The 24,531-nt window shown below is 55.4% G+C and overlaps 1 protein-coding gene and 1 long non-coding RNA gene across 2 annotated transcripts in view; both read left to right on the top strand.

Annotated features, from left to right (window-relative positions):
* LOC144892287 (uncharacterized) overlaps window positions 1-24,531 on the top strand; it is a 906,753-nt gene that overhangs the window by 832,217 nt on the left and 50,005 nt on the right. The window lies entirely within an intron of this gene.
* The window catches only part of LOC144891951 (uncharacterized), a 38,933-nt gene continuing 24,277 nt past the window's right edge, over window positions 9,876-24,531 (top strand). Inside the window, exon 1 of the mRNA XM_078777064.1 lies at window positions 9,876-9,963. Coding sequence (XP_078633190.1) covers window positions 9,876-9,963 — 88 coding nt within the window. The remainder of the gene's footprint in view (window positions 9,964-24,531) is intronic.

The following is a 24,531-nucleotide window of genomic DNA, read 5'->3' as shown; positions in this document are numbered from 1 at the left end:
CACCGCGGACGACACCCGCTTCCACCATGTTGAGGCGGCGCTCGGTTCCGCCACCGTGGTCCGCGCCTTGAGCCTCCTCGAGCACCCGCCGGCTGCTGACAAATACGACGCGCTGAAGACACTCCTCTTCGACACTTTCGCCCTCTCACTGGCAGCACACTCACGGCGCCTGCTCGCTCTGCCCGAGCTCGGCGACACGCGCCCGTCCGAGCGCATGGACTATATGCTCTCGTTGCTCGGTGAGCACTCTCCGGATTTTCTGTTCCGCGAGCTGTTCCTTCGCCAGCTGCCTCACCCGGTACGCCTCGCCCTGGCTGGCACGTTGATCACGGATTCCCGCGCCCTCGCCAGGGAAGCCGATAAGATCTCCTCGGCGGGCCAGCACATCGGCGCAGTTACCTGGAGCCCGCCGCCATCCGAGGCGACGCCCGAGCGCCCTGCGCGGTTGGAGGCCGAACTGCCGGTGCAACTGGCGGCTGCCACGCCGCACCGCCCGCTTCCGACACGACGGCCGGGGCCTCCACCTGACCGGGCGTGGTGTTATTACCATGCCAGGTTCGGACACAAGGCTCGGACGTACCGGCCCCCGTGCACTTTTGGCAGGTCGGGAAATGGCCGGGCCGGCGTTCATTCCCAGCCATGAGCACCGGCCACTCGGGCAACTTGCTGTCTATTCGGGACAAAGCGTCTGGGCGGCGTTTCCTGTGTGACACCGGCGCCCAACTGAGCGTCATACCCGCCTCCGAGCAGGACAGGCGGGACGCCGTTTGCGGCCCCTCTTTGGTCGCTGCTAATGGCTCGGCCATACGCACTTTCGGCCCACGCGTCGTCACCCTCTGCTTCGGCAGCCAGCGTTTTCAATGGACTTTTGTGACCGCCTGCGTCCCCATGGCTTTGCTGGGCGCCGACTTCCTCTGCGCGCACGGGCTGCTGGTCGACGTCAAACGTCGTCGCCTTGTCAACGCCGAAACCTTCAGCTCCCTGGCGTGCACGATGAGCAGCTCCGCGCCGACCGAACTGGCGTGCGCCCTCCCGGCAGCGAACGAGTTCGCTCGCCTGCTCGCGGAATTCCCGGCCCTCACGCGGCCGACGTTTTCGGCCGTCGCGGTGCGGCACGGGATCGAGCACCACATACCCACTACGGGCCCGCCGGTCTACGCCAGGGCCCGCCGCCTCGACCCGGCCAAGCTCGCCATGGCGAAGGCCGAATTCGACGCGTTGGAGCACCTCGGCATCGTGCGGCGCTCCGATAGCGCGTGGGCCTCGCCACTGCACATGGTGCCAAAGCCGGGGGGTGGATGGCGCCCGTGTGGCGACTACCGCCATCTCAACGACGCTAACACCCCCGACAGGTACCCGATCCCGCATATTCAGGACTTTTCCGCCCGTTTGGCGGGACGGGTCATCTTTTCGAAAATTGACCTGATACGGGGCTACCACCAGGTACCTGTCCGGGCGGCCGACGTCCCGAAGACGGCCGTCATCATGCCGTTCGGCCTGTTCGAATTTTTGCGGATACCGTTTGGCCTCAAGAATGCGGCCCAGGCGTTCCAGCGCTTGATGGATGGCGTGCTGCGCGACCAGCCGTTTCTTTTCGTCTATCTGGACGATATCCTCGTCGCCAGCACGTCCCGCGCCGAGCACCTCCTCCACCTCCGAACACTGTTCGGTCGCCTCAGCGAGCATGGCTTAATTGTCAACCTGGTCAAATGCCACTTCGGCGCGATGACCGTTGACTTTTTGGGCCACCGCATCACCAAGACCAGGGCCGTGCCGCTGCCGACCAAGGTCGAGGCCATCACCACGTTCCCGCGTCCCCGTTCCATCAAGGCCCTCCAAGAGTTCCTCGGCATGGTGAATTTTTATCACCGATTCGTGCCCCGCGCTGCTCAGCTCATGCGGCCCCTTTACGAGACCCTCTGGGGCAAGCCGGCCAAGCATGACATTGTTTGGTCCGCGGCCATGGACGCGGCCTTCGCCAGCGCCAAACGGGCCCTCGCGGACGCAACGCTGCTGGCTCACCTGGTGCTCAACGCGCCCATTGCCCTCACTACGGACGCCTCCAACTATGCGGTGGGCGCCGTCCATGAGCAATGGGTGGACGGGGTTTGGCAGCCACTCGCTTTTTTCAGCCGGCAACTCCGGCCGAACGAGTTAAACTACAGCACGTTCGACCGCGAGCTGCTCGGGCTATTCCTGGCCGTTCGCCATTTCCGACACCTCCTGGAGGGCCGCCCGTTCATGGCTTTCGTCGACCACAAGCCGTTGGTCTACGCAATGGCTAAGGTCACGGAGCCGTGGTCGGCCCGCCAGCAGCGCCACCTCTCCGCCGTGTCGGAGTTCACCACGGACATCCGGCACGTCGCCGGCAAAGACAACGCCGTGGCCGACTGTCTTTCTCGGGCCAGCGCGAACGCGGTCCACCTCGGCGTGGACTTCGCGCTCATGGCGGCCGACCAGACCACCGATGCCTCGGTGCAGGCACTCCGTGCGGCGGACACGGGCCTCCGCCTAGCCCACATTCCCTTCGCGGGCACCGTCCTGCTCTGCGACGTCTCCCAGGGCCAGCCTCGCCCCATCGTGCCCGTTTCCTGGCAGCGCCGCATCTTCGCCTCCATCTATGGCCTTTCTCACCCGGGCCGGAAAGCTTCTCAGAAGCTGGTGTCGGCGCGTTTCATCTGGCACGGCCTTCGACGAAACATCCGCGACTGGGCCAACGCCTGCATGGCCTGCCAGCGGGTCAAGGTCCACCGCCACACCCAGGCCCCGCTGGCACCTTTCGCCGTGCCTGAACGGCGTTTCGACCACGTCCACGTGGACCTGGTGGGTCCCCTGCCCCCCTCGCGGGGGTTCACCCACCTGCTCACCATGGTGGACAGGACCACCAGGTGGCCGAAGGCCGTGCCCCTCACCTCCACCACCACCGCCGACGTGGCGCAGGCGTTCATCGCCACCTGGGTCGCGCGCTTCGGTGCACCAGCAGACATCTCGTCCGACCGCGGCCCACAGTTCACGTCTGAGCTTCGGGGCGCGGTCGCCCGTTCGTTGGGGGTCACGCTGCACCGCACCACGGCCTACCACCCCCAAGCCAACGGGTTGTGCGAGCGGTTTCACCGCTCCATGAAGGCCGCACGCATGGCCGGCCTTCAGGACGACGGTTGGGCCGATCGGCTGCCGTGGGTCCTTTTGGGCCTTCGCACGGCCCCCAAGGAAGACCTCCAGGCGTCCGCCGCCGAGCTCGTCTACGGCCAGCCGCTCCGCGTCCCGGGCGAATTCGTGCCCGACGCTACCAGTCCCTGGTCCGCCGCTCGCCAGTGCTCGGACCTCCAGGAGGCCGCCCGACGATTTGCCCCCGTGCCGACGTCCCGCCACGGTGGCCCCCAGTCCTACGTCCCCCCGGCGCTTCGCACAGCGGAGTACGTCTTTGTGCGTCATGACGCGCACCGGGGGCCACTCCGGCCGCCGTACGATGGGCCCTTCCGGGTCCTGCGACGGGGCGACAAGTCTTTCATCGTCGACTTCGGCGGCCGGCCGGACCGGATTTCTGTGGACCGCCTCAAACCGGCGCACATGGACGTCGACTGACCACCACGGTTGGCCCTTCCTCTGCGGCGAGGCCGCCCCCCGTCCACAGTTCCCCCCGCTCGACCACCCACCACCATGTCGGACCCCTCCCCACGACCCTCCAGGGGCCGCTTCGGCCGGGTCATCCGGACCCCCCTTAAATTGACCCTGCCGGTGCAGGTCGATTCTGGAGGGGCATGTGTAGCGGTTACCGCTGGATGCACACAATCGCCTTGCACCGGCCAGAACACGGCCAGACGTGCCTCTCCCGGGCATGCCCAGACTCACTGTTCCCGGGCACGCCCGAACCTCCCGGGCACGCCCGGTCCCGTCTTTCCCGGGCATGCCCGCTCTCGCCTTTCCAGGGCTCGCCCAGAGCGTCCGGGCATGCCCGCTATCGCCTTTTCAGGGCTCGCCCAGAGCGTCCGGGCATGCCCGCTATCGCCTTTCCAGGGCTCGCCCAGAGCGTCCGGGCATGCCCGCTATCGCCTTTCCAGGGCTCGCCCAGAGCGTCCGGGCATGCCCGCTCTCGCCTTTCCAGTGCTCGTCCAGAGCGCCCGGGCACGCCCAGCCTCGACTTGCCAGACCGCAGCCAAACACGCCCGGGCAGGTCCAGACTCGCCTTTCCAAGGCTCGCCCTTGACACCCGGGCATGCCCGGTTTCGCTTTTGCCGGGCAAACTTCCCGACATAAATGTGTATATATATTGCTGCCCGATAAACGGGCTTGTCAGAATACCTGAGCTGTTTTGTTTCAATAAAGCAACTCGGACGAATTCCGTCTTTGGTCGCGTCAATTCTTTTGACTCGTGTTGGAGCGCAGTTCCTTCAGTATAAGGGATTTTGTGGCGGACACAAAAGCCCACTGGCGTGGTGACATCATTCCGCACACCAAGTGGGCGGTGGCCACGCCCGAGGGGTAGGCGTGGCCTCATGATATACACCGGGCGCGCAGCCCGGAGTGGGCCAGTGTTACAGTGAGCTCCTGAAATAAAGACGCTTATAAGTTACCGCTTGTCCGCTTCCTCCTTGCTCGCAAGCAGCGCGCGTAACGCCGCGCTTTACTGGTGACCCCCTTGACGTTGGATCTGCCGGAGCGATCCTTCCACACGCGACGCCATTGCCATGGCCAACTTCATCAAACTTCCCGAATTTTGGGAGGCTCAGGCCGAAGTCTGGTTCGTCCAGGCCGAAGCCCAATTTCAGCTTCGGCGCCTCACCGGCGATGACACGCGCTATTGCCACGTCGTCGCCTCCCTCGGGCCCGGCACGGCCGCTCGAGTTGTATCCGTCCTTCGCCACCCACCGGACGGCCACAAGTACGAGGCACTCAAGCGGCTACTCCTAGCCACGTTCGGCCTCACGGACGACGCACGGGCCGACCGCCTCCTGGATCTCCCCGAGCTCGGTGACGCGCCCGTCGGTCCGAATGGACCATATGCTGTCACTGTTGGGCGACGAAGCCCCCGGTTCTCTATTCCGGGCGCTTTTCCGTCGCCAACTTCCAGCGCAGGTTCGCCTCGCGTTGGCCGGGACCGGGCTAACGGAACCCCGAGCATTGGCAGCCGAGGCGGACAAGTACTTCGCCGCTTCGGACACGCGGGCGAGAGTCGGCGTGGCTGTCACGGCCCTCATGGCTGATGCTGCTGATGCTGCTGCTGATGCTGCTGCTGATGCTGCTGATCCACAGCATCAGCTTATACAGCATACGCAGCATGCTGATACGCACCTCGTGACCGCCGCCACGCCCCGCCCACCGCCGCGGCGAAAACCGCCACCGCGGGGAAACCCGCCAACTCCACCGGCCTGGCGGAGCCAGCCACGCTCCTCCAGCTCCACAACCTGGTGCTGGTTCCACGCCAAGTTCGGCCACGAAGCTCGGCAGTGTCATCCGCCATGCTCCTTCAACAGGTCGGGAAACGTCTGGGCCGGCGCTCAATAGTGGCGATGAGCACCGGCCGTTCGAGCAGCCTGCTGTTCATAACGGACACCTTCTCCGGGCGCCGTTACCTGTGCGACACGGGAGCGCAGGTGAGTGTCGTTCCCGCCGGCACGTCAGACAAGCACGCCGCGGGCGGGGGCCCCGCGCTGCTTGCCGTGAACGGGACGCCCATCCGTACGTACGGAAAACGCTGCCTCTCTCTGCGGTTCGGAGGGCAGGTTTTCCGATGGACGTTCGTCACCGCCGACGTGCCCATGGCACTGCTTGGCGCGGACTTCCTGTGCGCTAATGGGCTCCTGGTCGACGTCAAGCGCAGACGTCTTGTCCAGGCCGAGACGTTCAGCTCACTCGCTTGTGCGTTGCCCAGCTCAACGAGCGGCTTGCCAAGCGGCTTGCCGAACGGTTCGGTTCCGGCCACGTTGGTCTGTACGCTTCCGGCAGCGGACGCATTCACCCGCCTCCTCGCCGGCTTCCCGGCCCTCACGCGGCCCACCTTCTCGGCGGGGGCCATCAAGCACGGGGTGGCCCATCACATCCCCAACGTCGGGCCACCGGTCTACGCCCGGGCACGCCGCCTCGAGCCGACGAAGCTGGCGGTGGCAAAAGCGGGGTTCGCTACCCTGGAGCGACTCGGCATCGTTCAGCGCTCGGAGAGTGCTTGGGCGTCGCCGCTGCACATCGTGCCGAAGCCCGGCGGGGGATGGCGACCGTGCGGGGACTATCGCCGTCTCAATGACGCCACGACTCCCGACCGCTACCCCATCCCCCACATTCAGGACTTTTCCGCCCGTTTGGCGGGCATGTCCTTCTTCTCGAACGTGGACCTCATACGCGTCTACCATCAGGTCCCCGTCAGGCCGGAGGACGTCCCGAAGACGGCGGTCATCACGCCATTCGGACTCTTCGAGTTCCTGCGCATGCCCTTCGGTCTGAAGAATGCGGCTCAGGTGTTCCAGCGACTGATGGACAGCGTCCTGCGTGACTTGGATTTTGTCTACGTCTACCTGGACGATATCCTCGTCGCCAGCGCGTCCCGCGAAAAGCACCTACGCCACCTCCGCACGCTCTTCGAACGCCTGGGCCAGCATGGCCTGATTGTGAACCCCGCAAAGTGCCAGTTCCGCGCCACCATAATCGATTTTCTGGGGCACCGTGTCACCAGGCACGGAGCCGTCCCCCTGCCGGCCAAGGTGGAGGCGGTGAAGGGGTTTCCGCGCCCCCGCACGATCAGAGGGCTGCAGGAGTTCCTGGGCATGGTGAACTTTTACCATCGGTTCCTGCCCCGTATCGCCCAGCTCCTGCGCCCCCTGCACGAAGCTCTCCGAGGTAAGCCGGGCAAAGGCGACGTTACCTGGACCGAGCAGATGGACACGGCATTCACGGGCGCGAAGTTCGCCTTGGCTAACGCCACCATGCTCGCGCACCCAGCGCCCGATGCACCGATCGCCCTCACCACCGATGCCTCGGACTACGCGGTGGGCGCGGTGCACGAGCAATGGGTGCGTGGAGCTTGGCAACCGCTGGCGTTCTTTAGCCGGCAGCTTCGCCCGCCCAAACGCCGTTACAGTACCTTCGACCGCGAGTTGCTCGGGCTTCACTTGGCGGTCAGGCACTTCCGCCATCTGCTCGAGGGCCGTGCGTTCACTGCCTTGGTCGACCACAAGCCACTGATCTTAGCGATGGGCAAGGTCACCGAGCCGTGGTCGGCCCGGCAGCAGCGTCACCTCTCGGCCGTGTCCGAGTACACGACGGACATCCAGCACATCGCGGGGGAGGACAACCCGGTGGCGGATTGCCTTTCCCGGGCCGTCGCCCACGCAGTCCACCTCGGCATTGACTATGCCCGGATGGCAGCGGACCAGGCCGCTGACCCCGACGTCCAGGCCTTGCGGACCGCCGTCACGGGCCTCCGCGTCACCGAGGTGGCGTTCGACGGCGCGGGCGCGGCCCTCTTGTGCGACGTCTCCCTCGGGCATCCTTGCCCCATCGTGCCCGCGGGCTGGCAGCGCCAGGTGTTTGACGCCATCCACGGCCTGTCCCACCCAGGCGCGAGGGCCTCCCAAAGGCTGATCGCCAACAAGTTCGTCTGGCATGGCCTCCGGAAGGCCGTCCGCGGCTGGGCCAGGACGTGCCTCGCGTGCCAGCGCGCCAAGGTGCACCGGCACACCCAGGCCCCGTTGGCCCCGTTCACGGTGCCGAAACGCCGGTTTGACCACGTCCACGTGGACCTGGTGGGACCTCTGCCCCCCTCGCGGGGTTTCACCTACGTCCTCACCATGGTGGACCGCACCACCCGGTGGCCGGAGGCCGTGCCCTTGGCGTCGACAACGGCGGCCGATGTCGCGCAGGCTTTCATCGCCACCTGGGTCGCCCGGTTCGGCGCCCCCTCAGACATCTCGTCCGACCGCGTCCCCCAGTTCACCTCGGAGCTCTGGGGGGCGGTCGCGCAGGGGCTCGGGGTCCGGCTGCACCGAACCACGGCCTACCACCCCCAGGCTAACGGCCTGTGTGAGCGATTTCACCGCTCATTGAAGGCCGCGCTCCGGGCCACCCTCTGCGACGGCGGCTGGGTCGACAGGCTCCCCTGGGTCCTGCTGGGCCTCCGGATGGCGCCCAAGGAGCAGCTGCGCGCATCCGCGGCGGAGTTGGTCTTCGGGCAACCGCTGCGGGTGCCGGGCGAGTTCCTCCCCGACTCCACGGCACCATGGTCCGCGGCACAGCAGCGCTCCGCTCTGCAAGAGACCGCCCAGAGGTTAGCCCCGGTGCCAACGGCATGCCACGGGCACCCACTGACGCACGTCGCCCCGGAGCTTCGCACAGCGGAGTCCGTCTTCGTCCGCCACGATGCCCACTGGACTCCACTGCGGCCCCCGTACGACGGGCCTTTCCGCGTGCTGGAGACCGGGGCGAAGCACTTCACCCTGGACATCGGCGGTACTCCTGACCACGTTTCGGTAGACCGCCTCAAGCCGGCCCACCTCGACGTGGACCATCCACCGCCAGTGGCCCGACCCCCACGTCGGGGCCGCCCCCCTGCGGGCGGACCCCCGGCACCACCCAGCCCCGCCGCCACGCCGCCCCCCGGTCCTGCACCCATCCCAGGGGCAGCCAGGGGCATCCCTGCACCCCGGACGCTGCCGATCGCCAGGGGGCGCTTCGGCCGGGTCATTCGTCTGCCCCGCAAACTGGCCCTCCAGGTGCGCGGGAATTCTGGGGGGGCGCGTGTGGCGGACACAAAAGCCCACTGGCGTGGTGACATCATTCCGTGCACCAAGTGGGCGGTGGCCACGCCCGAGGGGTAGGCGTGGCCTCATGATATACACCGGGCGCGCAGCCCGGAGCGGGCCAGTGTTACAGTGAGCTCCTGAAATAAAGACGCTTATAAGTTACCGCTTGTCCGCTTCCTCCTTGCTTGCAAGCAGCGCGCGTAACGCCGCGCTTTAATTTGATATAAAGTCCAGATCTGAAGGAAAGTAGCGAGCTTAGTTGGGAATTGCATACAAATTAGGTGTTGTTCACTCCCTGACTCCTGACGCGTCCGCATACGATGCGAGTGGTTAAGATGGCGGACCTGTGTGTGCGGCAGCGTCACTTGTGTGTGTTACGTTCAGTGGGCGATGCGCTATGCAGTGGTTGCAGGGGCGCCATTTCAGTGGTTGCCATAGGCGTGATTGTCCGGAGATACGCCCCTGCGCGCATGCGCACGTCATTAAGCACAATAGTTCGTTATTTGAATTTCTTCATCTTCTTTGAGGAAGTTCCGGTTGTTGTTTTCTGGGCGCGGAGACGGGACCGAAGTGTGAGTGGTCTTGAAGTGTGTGAACTCTTGGTGTGTGCTGTGATCGTTTGGAGTAATTGTTACACTGTACGGATAATTGATGGACGTATGCACGGCCAAACAGATGGAGAGCAAACCTACGGTCCTCTCCGGGTAGAGCAGAATAAGAAATCTGAACGAACTGAAAATTGTATAAGTGGCGTTTCGAATTTTGTAAAATGGCGTAAAAAGTAAGAGGACTGTAAATGTATGTCACGTGGTGTAACTAGTACAACCCTTCGGCATCAGTATTGTTCGCTAATATGATAAAAGGTAATGTCACAATGTTTACAATGAGTTCGTTAACAAGACATTGCAACCGCCCTGAAAAGATCACGTGATTGACGTGGGGAATCTGCCGTGCGGAAATCGCGAATGAGATAGTTTCGTTTGTGGAGGCAACACGTCACGTGATTCATTTTTACCAGAGCACGTGATACGGTTTTACCAGAAAACGTGGTTTGTACTCGTGTATCAGAGTGTAACACATGACCACACACTACCTTAAATCACGTTACTTTACACTCTACCGTGCAGTCCCCTCCGGTGCGCCATGAACCGAGATGTCTCCGTTCTGGGAGGTTCTTCCTCAGATCGTGGGTCCAGGGTCGTTCCACCCGAGGATGAAGACCCGGGACCAGGTACGTGTCCTTCTGTCCACACCGTCACCTTCTGGTGGTTCTTGAAAGTTTTGTTTGAATGGATTTTTTCTTTCAGGTGTTGTGAAGGTGAAGTCTGAGTACGTCGATGATCCGCTCCCCCAACCTGAAGGTTTCAACCAAAACACACACACACGATCTGTTAATGTTGTACTTTTTATTATCATACAAGGTCGAGGCTCATGGAAGAACTTGGACACAGAACAGATCAGCACACAACATAACAATGGGAACATCAGGAGAACTCAGAAAGGGGAACATGAACAGCAGAGAAGAGGGGGAAAGGGGGAACATGAACAGCAGAGAAGAGGGGGAAAGGGGGAACATGAACACCAGAGAAGAGGGGGAAAGGGGGAACATGAACAGCAGAGAAGAGGGGGAAAGGGGGAACATGAACAGCAGAGAAGAGGGGGAAAAGGGGGAACATGAACAGCAGAGAAGAGGGGGAAAGGGGGAACATGAACAGCAGAGAAGAGGGGGAAAGGGGGAACATGAACAGCAGAGAAGAGGGGGAAAGGGGGAACATGAACAGCAGAGAAGAGGGGGAAAGGGGGAACATGAACAGCAAAGAAGAGGGGTAAGGGGGAACACGAACAGCAGAGAAGAGGGGGAAAGGGGGTACATGAACAGCAGAGGAGAGGGGCAAAGGGGGAACATGAACAGCAGAGAAGAGGGGTACGGGGGAACATGAACAGCAGAGAAGAGGGGGAAAGGAGGAACATGAACAGCAGAGAAGAGGGGTAAAGGGGGATCGTGAACAGCAGAGAAGAGGGGGAAAGGGGGAACATGAACAGCAGAGAAGAGGGGGAAAGGGGGAACATGAACAGCAGAGAAGAGGGGGAACATGAACAGCAGAGAAGAGGGGGAAAGGAGGAACATGAACAGCAGAGAAGAGGGGTAAAGGGGGATCGTGAACAGCAGAGAAGAGGGGGAAAGGGGGAACATGAACAGCAGAGAAGAGGGGGAAAGGGGGAACATGAACAGCAGAGAAGAGGGGGAACATGATCAGCAGAGAAGAGGGGGAAAGGGGGAACATGAACAGCAGAGAAGAGGGGTAAGGGGGAACATGAACAGCAGAGAAGAGGGGGAAAGGAGGAACATGAACAGCAGAGAAGAGGGGTAAAGGGGGATCGTGAACAGCAGAGAAGAGGGGGAAAGGGGGAACATGAACAGCAGAGAAGAGGGGGAAAGGGGGAACATGAACAGCAGAGAAGAGGGGGAACATGATCAGCAGAGAAGAGGGGGAAAGGGGGAACATGAACAGCAGAGAAGAGGGGGAAAGGGGGAACATGAACAGCAGAGAAGAGGGGTAAGGCTGAACACGAACAGCAGACAAGATGGGGAAAGGGGGAACATGAACAGCAGAGAAGAGGGGTAAGGGGGAACACGAACAGCAGAGAAGAGGGGAAAAGGGGGTACATGAACAGCAGAGAAGAGGGGTAAAGGGGGAACATGAACAGCAGAGAAGAGGGGGAAAGGAGGAACATGAACAGCAGAGAAGAGGGGTAAAGGGGGAACGTGAACAGCAGAGAAGAGGGGTAAGGGGGAACATGAACAGCAGAGAAGAGGGGTAAGACCTGTCTCCCTCGACATATCACGTGCCTTCGACACGGTCTGGCACCCCGCTCTGCTCACCAAATTCTCCTCCTTTGGTATCCATGGAAATCTCCACGCATGGCTGGCGGACTTCCTCTCTAGTCGTCGTCAACGTGTGGCCCTGAATGGGTTTCTCTCATCTCCTCTTCCTGTTCAGGCTGGAGTTCCCCAAGGCAGTGTTCTGGGCCCCGTGCTTTTTCTGGTCTTCATCAATGATCTCTCTGACTCTCTCGAAAATCCTCTCTATCTCTTTGCTGATGACTCCACTCTCTGCCGCTCCATTCCTCTTCCCTCAGATCGGCAGTCTGCTGCCTCCTCACTCTCTGAAGACCTGGACAAAATCGCAGACTGGTCAAACAAGTGGAACATGTCTTTCAATCCTGACAAATCTCACACTCTTACTATGTCTCTCCGAAAAGATCGACTGGACAACCCTCCCATCTACTTTCTCAACAATCCTCTCCAAGAAGTTCTGTCGTTCAAGATTTTGGGTCTCACTATCTGCCATGATCTTTCTTGGGAAAACCACATTTCCAAGCTGGCCTCCAAAGCCAGTCGCCGACTGGGCATCCTCCGTCGTGCGAAGTCCTTCCTCGGCACACCTGAGCTCCTCACCACATACAAGGCTTTCATCCGCAGCTCAATGGAATACTGTTCTCCCCTATGGGCCGGTGCTCCTGCCTCACACCTAGCTCGGCTTCACGCTGTTGAAACCAAAGCTTTCAGAATTATTGGAATCTCCCGCGATGAAGCTATCTCTGAGGGCCTTTCACTCACTCACCGCAGGCAGGTAGGTGGTCTTTCTGTCTTCTACCGACTCCTCTCCGGCCTTGCACCCCCAGCTCTCTCTGTGCTCTGTCCCCCAAATATTCCTACAGGTCGCACAAGATCTGCCAGCAACCCTCTGATGGTTAAACTGCCGAAATCTCGGCTCTCTGCTCACCTTCACTCTTTCATTCCTCTTTTCTCCCGCCTCTGCAACAAACTCCCTCACTCCCTTCAATCCCACTCCTCCCTCCAGGTCTTTAAAACAGCTGTTCACCACCATCTCTTATCTTCCCCCATCCAAAACCTTGATCTTTTCTACCCCCGCTAATTCACCCCAGATCCACCTTGTTTGAAATTCCAACTTCTTTCCTGGAAGTCCTGGCAGTGTCCATATGTTTTATACCTCTACCACCGCCCCCTTCCCATGCCCCCCCCCCCCCCCCCAAAGCCCTCGCCCTCTCTCAGATCTCTCGATGTCTCCATGTCTCTCGGTCCCTGCTCTCAAATGTTGTGTTTGTGTCCTTCTCCCTCTCTCCCCATCTTGTCTACCGCTCCCGATGTTATATGTTTTATGTGTCGGTTTGTCTTTCTGTGTGATTAATGTTCGCTCTTTCACGAGCCTCGATCTTGTATACAAAAAAAAAAGAAAAAAAAAGGGGGAACACGAAGAGCAGAGAAGAGGGGTAAGGGGAAACATGAACAGCAGAGAAGAGGGGTAAGGGGGAACACAAACAGCAGAGAAGAGGGGGAAAGGGGGAACATGAACAGCAGAGAAGAGGGGTAAGGGGGAACATGAACAGAGAAGAGGGGGAAAGGGGGAACATGTACAGCAGAGAAGAGGGGTAAGGGGGAACATGAACAGAGAAGAGGGGGAAAGGGGGAACATGTACAGCAGAGAAGAGGGGTAAGGGGGGAACACGAAGAGCAGAGAAGAGGGGGAAAGGGGGAACATGAACAGCAGAGAAGAGGGGGAATTTGCGTTTTCTCACACGCGTGCCATTTTTACTCGCACGGGACCCTTCACCAACGCCCGTGTGCCATATCGATCCCAATCGCGCGACAATTGTCTTCGCGCCAAACCCTCTGCCAAAAAACCTATTAGCACCATATACAGCCCGTCTCACGTTTGGGATCCTCTTCTCCACGCGCACCTGCAAATCTTTATAAGGATTAGCAAGTACGGCATCAGGATGTGAGCACGGACTTTGTACAGTTTCCATTCCTTCCTCCGATTCCTGGGCTACCTCCGTTGTCTCTTCAATTTGAACTATACCCATTATTTATTTTTCTTTATTCCCCACGACGACCGCTGGCTTTAATAAAATTCCCTCTTCTACCTCAGCGGTTGCCGGCTGCCCCTTACCCCGGGTCGCGATTTCTACCCCGGTCCAGTTACCCGTGCTTTTCTCCACTTCGCCCAACCAGTGCTCCTCGAGTCGCGTTACTTCCTCGTGCACCCATGGGACCTGCTCGCCCAACCTGCGGTCTCTGTCCCCTTCCACCCGCTTTGCCTCATACCTGGCCTTGTCCCCCGCCAGTCCCTCATTTACTTCTTCGGTCTGGGCAGTTATGTCCTTCAATTTCTCCCCTTTTATTCTATAACAACACCCTTCAATTGGATTTCCCAATTTTTCTCTCTGAGCCCTCGTTTCGTCCCTCATTGCCCCCAACTGCTCACTGGTACTCCTCGCTTCGTCCCTCATTTGGCCCCCCATTCTGTTTTCCATCCCTTTGAAATTATCGTCTGTTTTTACCATAAAGGCCATCATCTGTTTCATAAACAGGTCCAGATTCATTGGCATCTCGGGCTCAGCTGCCGCAACCACGTGCGAAGCGCCGCCATTTTGTGCGCCTGAAACCCCCTCAACCACCTCCTCATTGTTCTCCTCCTCCATTTCTCCCACATACATTTCCCTGAGGTCCACCCCTCTTCTATTTCCCCCACCGGCATCCCATCGCCTTGACCATCCATGGCACGATTTTTTAATTTAGGATTTTATAGAACAAAATTTCGGCCCACTCGTAATTTGAGCACGCTAAGCGCTTCAGGTCCGAATCTCGCTCCCGACACCAAATGTTTTAGCTCTTTCACGAGCCTCGATTCAGTATACAAAAAAAAAGAAGAAAAATAAAAATAAAAATAAAAATGGGGGAACATGAACAGCAGAGAAGAGTGGGAAACGAGGAACATGAACAGCAGAGAAGAGGGGGAAAGGGGGAACATGAACAGCAGAGAAGAGGGGGAAAGGAGGAACATGAACAGCAGAGAAGAGGGGTAAAGGGCGAACGTGAACAGCAGAGAAGAGGGGTAAGGGGGAACATGAACAGCAGAGAAGAGGGGTAAGGGGGCAACACGAAGAGCAGAGAAGAGGGGTAAGGGGGGGACATGAACAGCAGAGAAGAGGGGTCAGGGGGACCACAAACAGCAGAGAAGAGGGGGAAAGGGGGAACATGAACAGCAGAGAAGAGGGGTAAGGGGGAACATGAACAGAGAAGAGGGGGAAAGGGGGAACATGAACAGTAGAGAAGAGGGGTAAGGGGGGAACACTAAGAGCAGAGAAGAGGGGTGAGGGGAAACATGAACAGCAGAGAAGAGGGGGAAAGGGGGATCATGAACAGCAGAGAAGAGGGGTAAGGGGGAACATGAACAGCAGAGAAGAGGGGGAACATGAACAGCAGAGAAGAGGGGTAAGTGGGAACATGAACAGCAGAGAAGAGGGGGAAAGGGGGAACATGAACAGCAGAGAAGAGGGGGGAAAGGGGGAACATGAACAGCAGAGAAGAGGGGGAAAGGAGGAACATGAACAGCAGAGAAGAGGGGGTAAGGGGGAACATGAACAGCAGAGAAGAGGGGGTAAGGGGGAACATGAACAGTTAAGAAGAGGGAGGAAAGGGGAAGACGAACAGCAGAGAATAGGGGGAAAGGGGGAAACGGTCACTCTCCCACTGACGTCAGGTTTGGTGATCTCTATATTTTGCACAAACTAACAACTGACCTTACTCCTCCTGCTCTCTCACCTTACCAATTTCCATACAGGTTGTGCACCTGCATTAATTCACCTCCATGTTCTCTCGATTGTGGAATCGTCTCTGTGTGTCCACTGCATCGTCCTCATTTCAGCCTTTCAGAAGTGTTACTGATCACTACCTCATATACTCACCCACACACACCCACAATCTCTTCCACACATGCTCATTCTTTCCCATTATTTTCCTCTCTGGGCCACTGTTGATTGTTCTCATGTTGGTCCGCATTTCCTCCTTGTCCCACAAACCCTTTGGTCGTTTGTGACCGTGGTGCCCTCAGTGCCATATATATATATATATATATATATATACAGACTTGGCATTTAATATGGAATATATTTTTTTTCTTGACTTGGGTTTACTTTCTTAACTCAGTATATCAATCTGGTGAGTTTCTTTTACACTTTGGTGATTTATTTGTTAAAAGAACCATGTCACTGATTGTCTGTCGCAGCAAGAAGTCAACAACAGGATTATATCACAGGTGGCGTGGCAAAATGTACGGACAGGTGCATTTGACGATTGGCTTCACAGTCGGGTATATAAGGGTTGTTGCGTTCTGTATTAGTGGAAAACAACTGCTGCACGTCTCCAAAAGTTATTGCCGCTTCCTCTGGAGATGGTCCGTCAACTCGACAATGCTGTTTGTCATGGAGTGGTGGCTTTACGAAATTACGGCATGAAAGAGCGTGCTATTGCTCGGCAGTATGGCATCACTCAAGGTCAGGTGTCAAAGATCCTGAAACGAAATGCTCAGAGGCGTGTCCCGACTCCAATACCGAGGCCAGGACGTCCCTGCAGAACCACAAGGAGGGATGATCGCCAGCTGCACCGGTTAGTCCGCAATGGCCGTACCAAGTCAGCTAATCGGCTTAGGGCTGAGTGGCAGCAACTGACAAATGTGCCTGTATCCAGAAGGCGAGTCAACCAACGACTGGTCCAAGCAGGCTATCATGCCAGGCGTCCCCTGAGAAAGCCACGCCTGACCAGACAACACAGCCAGCGCCGATTGCAGTGGGCCAGAGAGCACCGTCAATGGCAGCCAGGACACTCGAATCATGTGATTTTCAGTGACGAGTCTAGATTTCTGGTCTATCGTCAAGATGGCCACGTCCAAGTGTGCAGACAAGTGCATGAAGCCTACAACGAAGATTGTATAGTGCCAAGAGTCCAAGCTGGAGGTGGTGGGGTGACCATTTGGGCTGCTTTTCATGCAGGGGGCAAAACTAACCTGGTTGTTCTGAATGGAAACCTGAACCAGTTCAAGTACAGGGCCATTCTGGAAGAAACATTGCTTCCATTTGCTCGTGCAGCCTTTCGAGGAAACTTTGTCTTCCAAGATGACAATGCACGGCCTCATCGTGCTCGCATGATCCAACACTTTCTTGCTGACCATGGTGTAAAGCATATGGAGTGGCCTGCCATGTCCCCGGATATGGATGAGATAGAGAACTTGTGGGCAGAATTAACGCGTCAAATCGACCACTTGGACCAGCAGCCGACCTCTGTGCGTGAATTGCAGCAGGCTATTGTCACTGCATGGCAAGCGATTCCTGTCCAAACCCTGGCAAATCTCGTGAACAGCATGCCTCAACGTGTGCATGCTCTCCTGAATGCTCGTGGGGGTTACACGAAGTACTGAACTGTAATTTTACTGTCCGTAATCCCAGTCGTAATTTAACTTTTGTTTTTGTTAAAAAACAATTTGGCTAATGTGCAAAATAAAGAGATACTTCTGGAAAACGTACAGAAGTTTAACACAGTACTGTCCATGAATTGAGTTCGATATCAGTTTACATCACTTTCAAGGATCAATTTATTTGTTTCGAAATGTCAAATGTGGTTTTTGTTTCTTTTAAAGGTCACATTAACTAAATCTAGAATAATTTCAACATAATTCCAATGAACTTTTGGTTCTAAGACATCTTGAAAAGTAAGTTCACCCCCACAAAAAAAAATTCCATATTAAATGCCAAGTCTGTATATATATATATATATATATATATATATATATATATATATATATATATATATATATATATATATATATATACTGAAACGCAAAAGAAACTTACCACCTTTGAAACCTTTAAATATCAACAATAACACTGCGTGTAGTAAATGTGTGAACTTATTTGTGGACAATAGTGTCCTCACTGTCAGACAAAACGGTCACGGATGGTCACTTGAACCTTCAATGGTCACTTCATAGCACAGCTGTTGAACAGCCGTTTTGACTGTCAGTGATTAGCCAAGGGGTACGGGATGATTTTAATGAGCTGCACGTGATGTCTTGATATTGGCTTTAAAAAGGCCAGTGCAAAATGGGCATTTCAACTAACATGCCACGATTGTCAAGGGATCAACGGCAGTGTGCCCTGGGCATGCTGCAAGGCGGACTGAGCTACCGTGAGGTGGCACGTCGCCTTGGCTGTTCACACCAGACGATATCGGCCCTGGTGGACAGAGACACCCACCACAACTCTGCAGATGACAGACCTCGATCAGGCAGGCCAAGAGTCACCACTGCAAGGCAGGACAGGCAGATGGTCCGAAGTCACCTGCTGGATCGATTCCGTCCAGCATCCCGCACTGCGGCAGAAACTCCAGGGCGTGCAAACCCACGGATCTCCAATGATACTGCACGAAGACGTCTGCATGGCTATTGCAGTCATGCAAGAAACTTACCACTTATTTGAAATGTAATAAAATTGTAACAGTTCAAAATCAAAACAAACCAACAATTGCTAATTGAAACATTGGCATTTTATTGATGACATGTCAAGTTTTTGACCAAGATACACCATCTCATCAGTTTGTTCTACAGTACAGAACAGCACAGGGTGCAATGTCAGTCCCCTTTCAATAACGTGTGTGGCCACCATTGTTTTGGATACAGGCAGTGCATCGTCGGCGTGTACTGCCTACCAGTCTTTGGATGGATTGCTGCTGGATTCTGTCCCACTCAGTCCTCATTGTCTGAAGCAGCTCTGCCCGTGTCCTGGCCCTGCCAACTACGCGTCTCCCAAGCTCATCCCACAGGTGCTCTATGGAATTCAGGTCAGGGGAGAGCGCAGGCCACTGCATGGTGTTGATGTTCTCGCCTTGGAGAAATGCAGTGGTAAAGCGAGCAGCATGGGGACGAGCGTTGTCATGCTGAAAGGTTCTCAGTTCTGGGTGGTCTAGCAGGAATGGCAGCAGATGAGGTCGCAGGATGTTATCCACATACCGCTGGGCATTAAGATTCCCATCCACAACCACCAGTGGCGTCCTGTACCGGCCTGATGTGGCAGCCCACACCATCACACTTGGGCCACCCCACCTGTTGGCTTGACGCACGCAACAATCGGCATATCGCTCGCCAGTTCTTCTCCAGACACGCTCACGCCCATCAGGACTGTCAACACAGAACCTTGACTCATCGCTGAAAGCGACCTCGTTCCACTGCGCCAAGGTCCACCGCTGATGTTGCTGGCACCATCTCTGTCGGTTGCGGCGATGGGCAGCCGTCATCACGGGGCCTCTGTATGGTCTTCTGGCAGTCAGACCATAGTCATGCAGTCGTCTTCGTGCAGTATCATTGGAGATCCGTGGGTTTGCACGCCCCGGAGTTTCTGCCGCAGTGCGGGATGCTGGACGGAATCGATCCCGCAGGTGACTTCGGACGATCTTCCTGTCCTGCCTTGCAGTGGTGACTCTTGGCCTCCCTGATCGATGTCTGTCATCTGCAGAGTTGTGGAGGGTGTCTCTGTCCACCAGGGCGGATATCATCTGGTGTGAACAGCCAAGGCGACGTGCCACCTCACGGTAGCTCAGTCCGCCTTGCAGCATGCCCAGGGCACGCTGCCGTTGATCCCTTGACAATCGTGGCATGTTGATTGAAATGCCCATTTTGCACTGGCCTTTTTAAAGCCAATATCAAGACATCACGTGCAGCTCATTAAAATCATCCCGTACCCCTTGGCTAATCACTGACAGTCAAAAAGGCTGTTCAACAGCTGTGCTATGAAGTGACCATTGAAGGTTCAAGTGACCATCCGTGACCGTTTTGTCTGACAGTGAGGACACTATTGTCCACAAATAAGTTCACACATTTACTACACGCAGTGTTATTGTTGATATTTAAAGGTTTCAAAGGTGGTAAGTTTCTTTTGCGTTTCAGTATATATATACAGTATATACAGTATATATATATATATATGTATATATATATATATATATATGTATATATATATATATATATATATATATATATATATATATATATATATATATATATATATATATATATATATATATCTATATATATATATATGAACCTGGTGCTATATATATATATTATATATATATATATATATAATATATATATATATATATATATATATATGTATATATGTATATATATATATATATGTATATATGTATATATATATGTATATATATATATATATATTATATATATATATATATATATATATATATATATATATATATGTATATATGTATATATATATTATATATGTATGATATATATATATATGTATATATATATATGTATATGTATATTGTTGCGGATCTCAAACGTCGGCCTTTCCCCTTACCAAGGGGGGATTAATCCCCTTGTGTTTTATCTAGCCGACGCGATCCGGGGCTATAGCGTTCCTTCCGGTCAGCGCTGAATAGGGTGGTCGGCCGAATTAGTCCTATTACCTAATTACCAGCGCCTCCCGGGAAGCAAGAAAATAACCCCACCCGAACCACGGTTTTAGTGGACACGCCGAGCGACAGCGAGCCGCGATTCGGGCCGTTAACAGGAACTAACCCGATTTGAGCGGTTCCTAATCGTGCCACGTTTACCCAATGGAGAAATCACTAAAACGGTCGAATCAAGAGGAAAAAAGGAAGAACAATTGATTTATTAATTATTTACACAGGAAGAAGGAGAAGTACAGAATACACAGGGCAGCCTTAATAACAGTCTTAACTTATCCCAGGACAAACGGACCCGCACACACACACACACTCACACGGGGATGTAGATGGTTAGGGTTGATGGTCCAAGGAAGATGTGCACAGCTCGTTCTCCGGGTCCCCGACTCACCGTGAAGAAGATGGTAGGACGAAAAGGGCTGAGGAAACGGCGGCGTTCCTCACGTGTCGTTGACGCAGAGCGGACAATTATATGGGGGGGATCGGTAAGCTGGGCTGGCGGTTACTGTGCGGCTCACAGCCACATACGTAATAGAAATACCAGTGCTTTATATGCGCTTCCAGCAAGCCCAAAGCCAAATCCTCAACGAGTTCTTGCAATCAAAGTTCCCCCAGCGAGTCCTTCCACCAATGCGAAACGTGACAATCCTCATGCAAAGCGCAAATACTCTCAAGTCCTGGACAGTCCTCTGTAGTGTGCATAAGTGCTCTTTCGCACAGTCCTGTGTCAGGGCTTTGCGTTCGCCGTTATATAGCGCCGCCCAGCGAACCCTCTCGAATCTGCCAGCCACGTTCTCACCACGCCCCTTAAGCCATGCCCACTGAGCCCTGGTTGGTTGTAGGGGTCTTACTGGCTACGCCCTTGACGTCTGCTTGACGTGGCCACACCCCCCGACCTCGTGCTTCTCCCCTTTTCCAGGCCTAACCTAGTGGCATTTGGCTGGTTTCAGCATCCTAATGTGAGGGGCAATAGGGCGCAGACTGGATGGTGCGCAATGGGGAATGGGGCGCAGACTCGGATGGTGCGCAACGAGATCGATTGGAGGGTGGGCTACAAAATGAGCGAGGCCTACTCTTATTTATTTATTTTACACAACGCAGGTATCACGATTGGAAATGTCCTTATCTCACATATACTATGAAATAACTAACGTTCTAAGGTGTCCTACGTGTTGCATGTGGACTAACTATGGGGGCAAACCTTTAACCTTTATTAATCATATTTGAACATTTTTCAGAACCGCAACAGTGCACCCCTCCTTCGCCATGCTCGTCCCCGAGCCGAACCCACACACCAGTGAGCCCGACCGGTTCTGATGCAAGGGTCAGGACTACATTTTAGCAATTAGTGTGACACTTAGGTGCAGTTTCCCTCTACATTTACTCTAACACCCTGTGTGCGACAGTTTTAAACACTAGGTATGTCCCACCTACTGCGTTGTGTACTAACTATCAGACTCAGACCCACAGCTAACCGAATTGCGGAAAGAATTCGCAAACTAAACATAAAGCCGGTGGGGAGCATGTTATTTACAAGACCAATCTCATTATTTACAATTCTACAACCCAGGACCTGTTCTTTTGTTGGAAAGAAAAGTTGTAGGGAGGAGAAACAACAATGCACTGCACCAATACACCAAAACAAGAATGCACCAATATACACAAAAATGCACAGTCATCAAAAATGCACCATAATCACAATAACCAATGATGTCTTGTCCTGCTGGGCTGCTGGGCTGCTGCGTTTTCCTGCTTTGTCTTCGGTGTGCCACCATAAAAACTTCGTCTTCTTTCCTGACACAACAAAGGAATCAATAAATAGGCACAAACCGTGTCCGTTTTCATTTCGGCCAGCAGGGCCAACTTCGGTGGTCCGACTGCATGGCATCGAGGCCACTTAAAAACAGTGGTCCGCAGGGCACAAGGTAACGTTTGCAGCGATTGTCTGCCCCAGCAAAGGTGCCAGGCCACAGAACGTGTGGTCCATAGGTGTACTGGTGCAGGCAACAGTTAGCAGGATGCAGCACAAGGGTAGCCACGTGCCGCAGCACAGCTCAGGGTTCCTGCACACTCCCCTCAACAAAAATATGGGTCCATGGGTGGGGAGGAAAGACAAAGCAGCGGGTTTAGCGGGGGCAAGGGCGCAAAGGTACACACACACAATACAAGGCAATGCAACATGAGGAGCACGGGAGAGCGAGCGGAGAAAGCTCGTCCCTAGCCGTTCGTAACCCCCCATGTCAGCCTACACGACCCTTGCCCTTCCCCGTATTTACACTTTACAATTTCGTCACTACGTCTTGTCTTTTCTATCCCCCCTCTATGCCAAATTCGTCATCCAATCCCTCCCAAGAAGGAAGAGATGGAATATCACAATGTCACACTCGGTCGAGATGCGTCTTGATCTTCCAAACATTTGCAAACCTGGTGTGGAGTCCTGTCACCCTTGGTAAGTGGATGTGGATGGTGCGAAGAGATTCTCAACCTAACTATCCTCTAATAACATGAACAAAGTTACACGACCCGGGGTCTTGCCCTGCCAACTCAATTGGCCACTTTACACTATGCGGTTCTAAAAACCAATTCCCATTGACCCTCCCTGTGGTGCCCTACGGATTTGGGTCTCACTCCCCATTTCTTCAATACTGTGCCTTCGCACAATTTTGGGGCTGGGTCGTGTGGCTCTTCCAGCAGGTCTACCTACCTGCGCACCTCCACCACTGAAGTCACCACCCGAGCTTACCATGCTCCTTGCAACTACCCTAAATCAGGGAAGGCCCCTTCTGGCTCTCTCACCCCTCTGATGCCCTCTCTGGCATTGGGCTACCCGGGTCCTCTCTTAGGATCCTCGGGCCCCACTGAACTCTACTCTGAACTCTACCTGGCTCCCAGAGCCTACCTGCGGCCTCACCTGGCCGACAGACTAACAGTGGCGGAGTGCCCATTTAACCATACTCACCAATTAAGCCCACACGCCCAGCCATTTCCACAGACTCATGCACCCCTCCAAGCACTTCATTGCTAGTACCTGCACCACAGGTGTCAATATCCAAACAATTTAACGATACCCTCTACCTAACTTTAAACTACCCTCCCCGGGTATCTGTGAAGGGGTCCATCTCTCCCCCATTCACTCCTTCGCACCATGCACTCCACACCACTCGTTCTACACTACTCACCCCTCACCATTTATTCCATACACTTGCACACCACGCAAGCACTTTTTCCCACACACTCCATTCATCCACAATACACCACCTCTGGTGATCCCAACCATTGCCTCATTTGCTCAAGAATCAACAATACTCAGATTCTCATTCAATTCCTCATTTCCTCAACCATACCACAAACACACCATCATCTAACTGACTACTACCCTCTAAAACTTGTGCTTTCCCGTCATCCCTTCCACTAAGCACATCCCTCGTCATTATCAACCCTCTAATCTGACTACGTCCCCTCTACCTGTACAAATGTCTCTACTTAAATCTCATGTCTCCTATGCTCAGCTAATTCCCTAACAATTATCCGAGCCCACCTTGGCTAGTTTTCACTGCCAACCCCATAAATCTAGAGCTCCTTTTCCCCCTATGTGAGGAATGGTAAAACGACCATCCCTCCACACCGGCCACTACTCCCAACACTATGACCCCTCAGTCCTCTCGCACTATGAGCCCCCGTCATTGGAGGTACTGGGTCCTGCCTCGGCCTCTAAAGCTGAGGCGATCCATGAGGGCGCCTGCTCGCCGGTGTAGGGTCTCACCCGGTCGGCATGGACGATCCGAGGGAGGGCTCGTGGCCCCATTTTGATTTTAATGACCACGTCACAAATTTGCGCCAGGACGACCCCCGGGCCTTGCCAGGGTGAGGTGAGTTTGGGGCACCTACCCTTCCGCCTCCGGGGATTGAAGAACCAGATCTTCATCCCCGGAGCATACTGACTCCCCTGGCTCCGGTGGTCGTACCTGTGCTTCATCTTGGCACCCGCCAGCTGAAGCTGGCGGTGTGCGAAGGCATGGACTCTCTCCATGCCTTCCTCCAGATGACATGCATAGCCCTCCCCCTGCGGTCTATTAGTGGACTCTGGCACGGGACCGCATAGCAGGTCGGTGGGAGCCCGCAACTCCCGCCCATACATCAGCAACGCTGGACTGCATGCGGTGGCTCCGTGCTGGCTAGTTCGGTAGGCCATTGACAAATATGGGAGATGTTCGTCCCAGTCATCCTGACGGGTGGTGGTGAACAATGCCAATTGTTGAACCAAGGTTCGGTTGAACCTTTCCACCATCCCGTCAGATTGTGGTCTTCAGGGCGTTGTTCTTGTCTTCCTAATTGACAGGAGCCTGCACACATCTTTTCGTAATTGGCTCTCAAAATTTCGACCCTGATCGGTGTGCAGCTCCTCCGGAATCCCATGCCTACATGCAAATCCTTCCATGAAGGCCTGTG

Source organism: Myxine glutinosa, chromosome 5, assembly GCF_964187855.1.
Source record: "Myxine glutinosa chromosome 5, kmMyxGlut1.1, whole genome shotgun sequence".
NCBI classification, from domain to species: domain Eukaryota; kingdom Metazoa; phylum Chordata; class Myxini; order Myxiniformes; family Myxinidae; genus Myxine; species Myxine glutinosa.
Note: the sequence above shows the minus strand (reverse complement) of the source record. Positions and strands in the feature narration are given on the sequence as shown.